The 6,000-nt window shown below is 42.7% G+C and overlaps 1 protein-coding gene across 2 annotated transcripts in view; it reads right to left on the bottom strand.

Annotated features, from left to right (window-relative positions):
* LRIG1 (leucine rich repeats and immunoglobulin like domains 1) overlaps window positions 1–6,000 on the bottom strand; it is a 128,105-nt gene that overhangs the window by 86,163 nt on the left and 35,942 nt on the right. The window contains exon 2 of one of the 2 annotated variants that reach the window (XM_017869081.1): window positions 3,168–3,239. The exons of the other annotated variant lie outside the window; for it this stretch is intronic. Within the exon in view, the coding sequence (XP_017724570.1) occupies window positions 3,168–3,239 (72 nt within the window). The remainder of the gene's footprint in view (window positions 1–3,167; window positions 3,240–6,000) is intronic. 2 annotated transcript variants of the gene reach the window in all.

The raw sequence follows: 6,000 nt of genomic DNA, 5'->3' as shown, positions 1-6,000 counted from the left end.
AGTGAGAAATATTTTTAAGACTCATAACCAGTATCTCCAAGGAAGGACAGGTGGGAGTGCTCAGTTCTAGAGCTGGGTGAGTTCTCAGTTCTAGAACTCTAAGGAGTGCTGAGTACAGGCTGCAGGTCACGGGAGCCAAACTGAATGAAAGTTGAAAGCCTGTCTAGGCAAGGAACAAGAGGAACAGGGAGTTAGAACAACACTGAAAAAGCTCACCAGAGCATGTCCCATGCCTGCCCCTGATAGACAGGGGTCAATGAGGGTTGAAACCATAAAAGGACCTAGCCTCTGGCCACATCCCCCTACCCTCTTGCATGCTAGGCACAGTGGCCCTCAGCCTGCTCCCTTCTTGAGGCTTTGTACTTGGAGTGCTCCCTGTCCTCATCATTCACACCTGCTCAGTCATTACCTTCCTGATCATACTGTTTCTGTTATCATGCCTCCAAAATTCTTCATACAAAAAATACTCCCACATTACTCTGTTCTATTTCCCCCATACCACTTATCTCCAGTAAGTCTTACGGGTTTCCTTATTCAGTCCATGGCTTCCCTCCACTTAATGTAAACTCAGTGAGAGGAGAGGTTTGTCTGCAGGGTTGGAATTGGGTAGGGAGGGGCACAAAATTTAAGAGACAGCCAAAAACTCAATCACCAGGACAAATACTATATTAATGTAATATTTTTAAATATGAAGATGAATGCAAAACAAAATTCATGATGAACAAAATATGAAAAGTTTAAATCAAGACAAAATCAGCAACAGCACCGTGTGAAGCCATCCTGGAACCGGAGGCAAAAGGATAGGAATTAGTAAATACTAATCTTATCTTGATCTAAGCTTTATATATTTTACTCATTTTTCTTTTTACATTCATTTTGACTTTCAAAATACTCTATCAAAATATCCTTTATCTTGACTGCTGAGTCTCTGGTGTCCCCACAAATTATGCGCCTGTGTTGGGTGCCTCACTTGCCCCTCCCCAGTCCCAGCCCTATTTGTGTCTTGTTCACTCCTGTAGTCCCAGCACCCAGAATAGCACCTGGACAGAGCAGATGCTCGAGTAAGTATTCAATGAAAGCTTGAATGATGCTAGAGGGAATTCCCCAATTTTGTCCAATCCTAAAAGAAAACACTAAGTTTGCAGATGTACACAGAATTTGAATATATTCTAACCACAAGCATTAAAGACAGCTTGGATCAGGGAAAGCACTGGGTTACAAACCTAACAAGCTCCATGATGGACTGAGTTTATCATCTTGGTGACTATGATGGGCTGAACTGTGTTCCCCTAGAGTTCATATGTTGAAGCTCTAACCCCTAGTACCTCAGAATGTGACTGCATTTGGAGATGGTGTCTTTAAAGAGGTGATAGACCCTGATCCAATAGGACTGATGTCTTTATAAGAAGAGGAAATCCGGACACACACAGAGACACCATGCATGCACACAGAGGAGAGAGCATGTGAGGGCACAGTGCAAGGCCTCGGAAGAAACCAAACCTGCCAGTACCCTGATCTTGGACCTCCTGTGTCCAGACTGTGAGAAGATGAATTTCTGCTGTTTAAGGCACCCAGCCTGTGCTATTTGTTTGTTATGGCAGCAGCCTGAGCAAACTAACACAGTGACCCACTTCAAACTTCCTTTCCCCTGCCACGGGCTCACTGATCCTCTGGGAGAATGAGAGTCCTAGAGAAACCATTTCCAAGGCCCCTTCCTGTTCTGATGCTTCTTTAACTGTAGAAGCCTAAACCTTTTCTAAACAGAAGCAGAAATTATAAACGCCAATCTGGAGAATCTGGAGATGAGGGTACGGAATCCAAGTATTTTGCAAATTGTACTAGCTGATGAAATTCAAATTTATTTAGATATGTCATGAATAATGGAATCAAAGAGTAACAAGTAAGCCCGGGTGCAGTGGCTCACACCTGTAACCCCAGCACTTTGGGAGGTCAAGGCAGGAGGATCACTTGAGGTCAGGAGTTCAAGACCAGCCTGACCAACATGGCGGAACCCCATCTCTACTAAAAAAATTAGCTGGATGTGGTGGCACACACCTGTAGTCCCAGCTACTCAAGGAGGCTGAGGCGTGAAAATCACTTGAACCCAGGAGGCAGAGGTTGCGGTGAGCTGAGATCACGCCACTGCACTCTAGCCTGGGCAACAGAGCGAGACCCTGTCTCAAACAAACAAACAAAAAAAACAACAAATAAGACTTTTATCAGTTACTCATAACAAAAATGTGTAAAAAGCTTACTTAATAATGCCTAAAAAAATAATAATGGAAGTACTGGGTAGATAATATATGGAATATCCATGTATAGTAGTTTTACATAAAAACTAAAACAGGACATTCAAAAAATTTTAATTTACATGATAAAGATCTTATGCAAGGATAAGCAGGAAAGACTGATATAAAACCACATGTAATAGTTTTTACTAGGTGTTCACAATGGCTATGCCTGGGTGAGAATACTGGTGATTTTCATTCTTCACACATTTCTGTAGTTGCCAATTTTTCTACAGTATGCACACTACATACATGTGAAGGTTTCTATAAAGTCTCCATGGAATTAAAATTCCTGATAATGCTAACATCCATATCAAAAACAGAATACATTAAAAGGAAGAAAAGATTGCAGCCTGATTTACAAGACACTGCAAGGGACAGCAAGCGTAGAGCTCCAAAGGCAGTCATGCCTAGCTCTGCTTGGAGGTGGAGGGGAACAGGTAAGCCTCTATAGTCCATCCTTCTGTAACTTTACTTCCTGGGAAATACAGGTGGGCTGGCATCACATGCCACTGTTGAGTAGGCTGATCAGTTTTCCCGGGAACTGTGACAAAGTACCAGCCCAGGTTGTCTCACTCCAGTTACAAGGCTTCCCACAATGGAGGGACTCTGCTATACACCATGCGCCCAGGATTTCCAGGAGCTCTACGCCTACTGAGTTGTAACACACCCTTTATGGACAGCCTAGGAAGAACAGAGAGCCTAGGGAAAGGGAGAGATAAGAAGGAATAGAATTTGTCAACACAGCCCATACACAAATATTCCTTCCTACAAGTTTAGACTGCAGATCTAGGGGAGTGAACGATGCTGCAACACGAGAGGATTTTCCCAAAGAGCTCTCTATCCTTCCAACCACCAGAGGTTTAGGGGAAGACTCACACTTCCTGTAGATTTGGCAAGTCCTCAAAACCAGCAGGGTCAATCTCAGAGAGTTTGTTGTAACTCAGGTTTCTGGTAAAGACAGAGAGAGAAAAAAAACGGAATCAACACTTGGCATCATACCCAGGATTCAGAAATCTTCTCTTCTCCTGCTCCCCCAACCCTCAAAATCCGAGCCCCCACCCCAGGATCACGTGTTAAGTAACCGTATTGATACTGAGATTCACAGACATACTCCTCCCCACTACATCCATAAATAAGGGACTCCACGCAACTCTGTGAAAACCCAAATGACCTGAGATTGGCTAAACCCAAATGAATTTCAATCAGTATCATTTCACTATTAACAACTTGGAAAGAAATTTCAAGGTAAGCCAGTCCCTGGTCCAAACGCTTTGCACCATATCAAGTCCAAGGCTATTCTTAATGGCATTTTTAAAAAATTAATGTTTTACTAAGTATCAACATCAAGCAGCAGTAAAGGAGAAAAGGGGGGGAAAAAACCCTTCATTGTCTAAACCAGTGGCTCTTAACCAGGGATGATTCTGTCGCCCAGAGGACACTTGGCAATGTCTGGAGACATTTTTGGTTGTGGCAACTGGTGGCAGGGAGTGGGGGGTGTTACTGGCATCTGATGGATAAAAGCCAAAGATGCTGTTAAATATCTTACAATACACAGGCAGCCCTGCACAACACAGAACTGCCCAGCCCTAAATATCAATCCTAGGATTCAGAGGTTGAGAAACCCTGGTCTACACAAGAGCTTAAGACTAAAAATTGCACAAATAGTCAAAGTTCAAGTGAGTGTTTGTGAACACTGTAAGATCCTGAATCATAAGGCTACTTATGAACACAGTATTCTCACCTTCACTGAATAAACCAGGAGGGACAGTCACACAGGAGAAAAGGGCCAGTTGCTGGAAATTCTTGTTTGTGTTAACCACAGGCAGGGAAAGCCTCAGGTGAGCAGCTTTCTCAAGATGATAGCATCTGTGTCAATGGTTCAGAATTACAACTCTCCCTGCTTCATAACCCAGCCATACCTTTAGAGGCGGACAAAGAGCAAGCTGGGCACTATTCTGTTAGGTGACCACAATCTCATCCAGATCAGCTTCATCTTTCAGGAACAGAAGCCACCAAGATGTGATCCAAATGGGCCCTAACTTTCTTTGCACAGAAAGTAATCCTTCCCTGCCTCCAAAGTCTACCCAGCCCTGTGTATGCCGAAGAGGTTAACATTTTTCATCTCAGCTATTAATTAGATTGACATTACTGCCAATTAACAGTACGACTAATTGTGAGTTTTAAGTTTGTCTCGGAAAGTGTCACCTATGTGGCAACAATCTTTTAAACTTACTCCAGAGACATTCAATCAATAGTAACCTAGAGCTGAGAGCCATTTTACTGTGAACTCAGAGACATTCATCTAAATAAAAGTCAAACTACACTTGAAACTAATGGTACTTCTGTATTCATGGTACAGTCTGAATTAAAAGCAATTTGTCCAGAGATTATGTTCCCATAAAGATTGAAAGTTATAATGCTTTAAACCGCATATTGAAGTCAAGTGTGAGCTTGTCTGTGCCTGGGGGTATTTATTAATGGGTACCCAGAAATCTCAACTTAGACTTGAGAAAGAAAATCTACAAATTGAGAGAATTCTCCCACATCAGAAAAAGGACTTAACAGACTGAGATTTTCTTCTGTTTTGAGCAGATTATCGTAAAAAGGGGAATGGAAATATTGTTTCTGGGTGTAAAGATATTGTGAGTTTACGAAGACTAACTTTTGTATTGTCATAGGTAACAGAAGTTGTGAAGCTGGAAGAGATATTAGAGAAAGACTCGGAAAACACAAAGGTAAGAGCTTAGAGGACAAGCAAGTAAGAGAGAGCTGGTGAGCCTGCCCCGCGTGTAACAAGGTTGACACGAAAGTGCCTGCTGCCCACCCTAAAGGGGCATTTGCTTCTTGTCCCCTGAAACAAGGGTCACTGGAGACCAATCTTCTCAGAGGCTCAGGATCTGAATTCATGTTTTGTTTGGCCCATCCAGGGCTGCCTTATTACTTTTAAAAAAAAAAAAAAAAAAAAAAAAAAACCCTGAAAAGATTTCACATATCTGCAGGCTACATTTGGCTTGAGGATCGCCAGTTTTTGCCTCTGATCTGGGCCACTGACTCTTGAGGCCATTAGGTTCAAAGGGAACTGTGTTTCTGGCTTACATGTGTGGCCTGGGCAGAGCTAGGGCTCACCAGGTCTTACACAATTAAACTGATGGCTCAGTTTGGGACTATCTGAAATGAGATAACTTCCCTCATTTCCCACCCAGCAAGTGTCCACAGTCTTCAGCAACTTGGTATAAAACCATTTAAGTCACAACACCCTTGGGTTTGTCTTTCCCTTAAAGAGCAGACAAAACGTATTTACATTTCAAAATGTTACAAAATTTTGCTTTTTAGATAAGGCTACTAGAGTGAAGGGTCTTCCATTCCAGTACTATCTAGAAGCCTAGCAGTATCAAGACTTAACACTGAAATGCCAACAAGCAGCAACAGAGATGAACACACTTAGAAGTGGAAACATAAGTTCTCATGGGGTCAGCTGGAATGTGGCGACTTTTAGAGTTTCAATTAACTAGAAAAGCAAGTGTTAGGGTGCTACCAGAAAGGGTACCTCTCCTCTCAGAGCACCTGTTGGCAAAAAAGAAGACAGCCGCCGAGGCTCATGTCCCTTTCTGCTGTGGACAAGCGGCTATTCCGGTTTTTAAGTCTGAGAAGTAAGTGGGCCTGAAGAGTGGAGTCAGCTGTGGATCTTCAATAGATTTACTAGGAAATG

This window comes from Rhinopithecus bieti, unplaced genomic scaffold, assembly GCF_001698545.2.
Source record: "Rhinopithecus bieti isolate Rb0 unplaced genomic scaffold, ASM169854v2 scaffold_4816, whole genome shotgun sequence".
Taxonomy (NCBI): Eukaryota; Metazoa; Chordata; class Mammalia; order Primates; family Cercopithecidae; genus Rhinopithecus; species Rhinopithecus bieti.
Note: the sequence above shows the minus strand (reverse complement) of the source record. Positions and strands in the feature narration are given on the sequence as shown.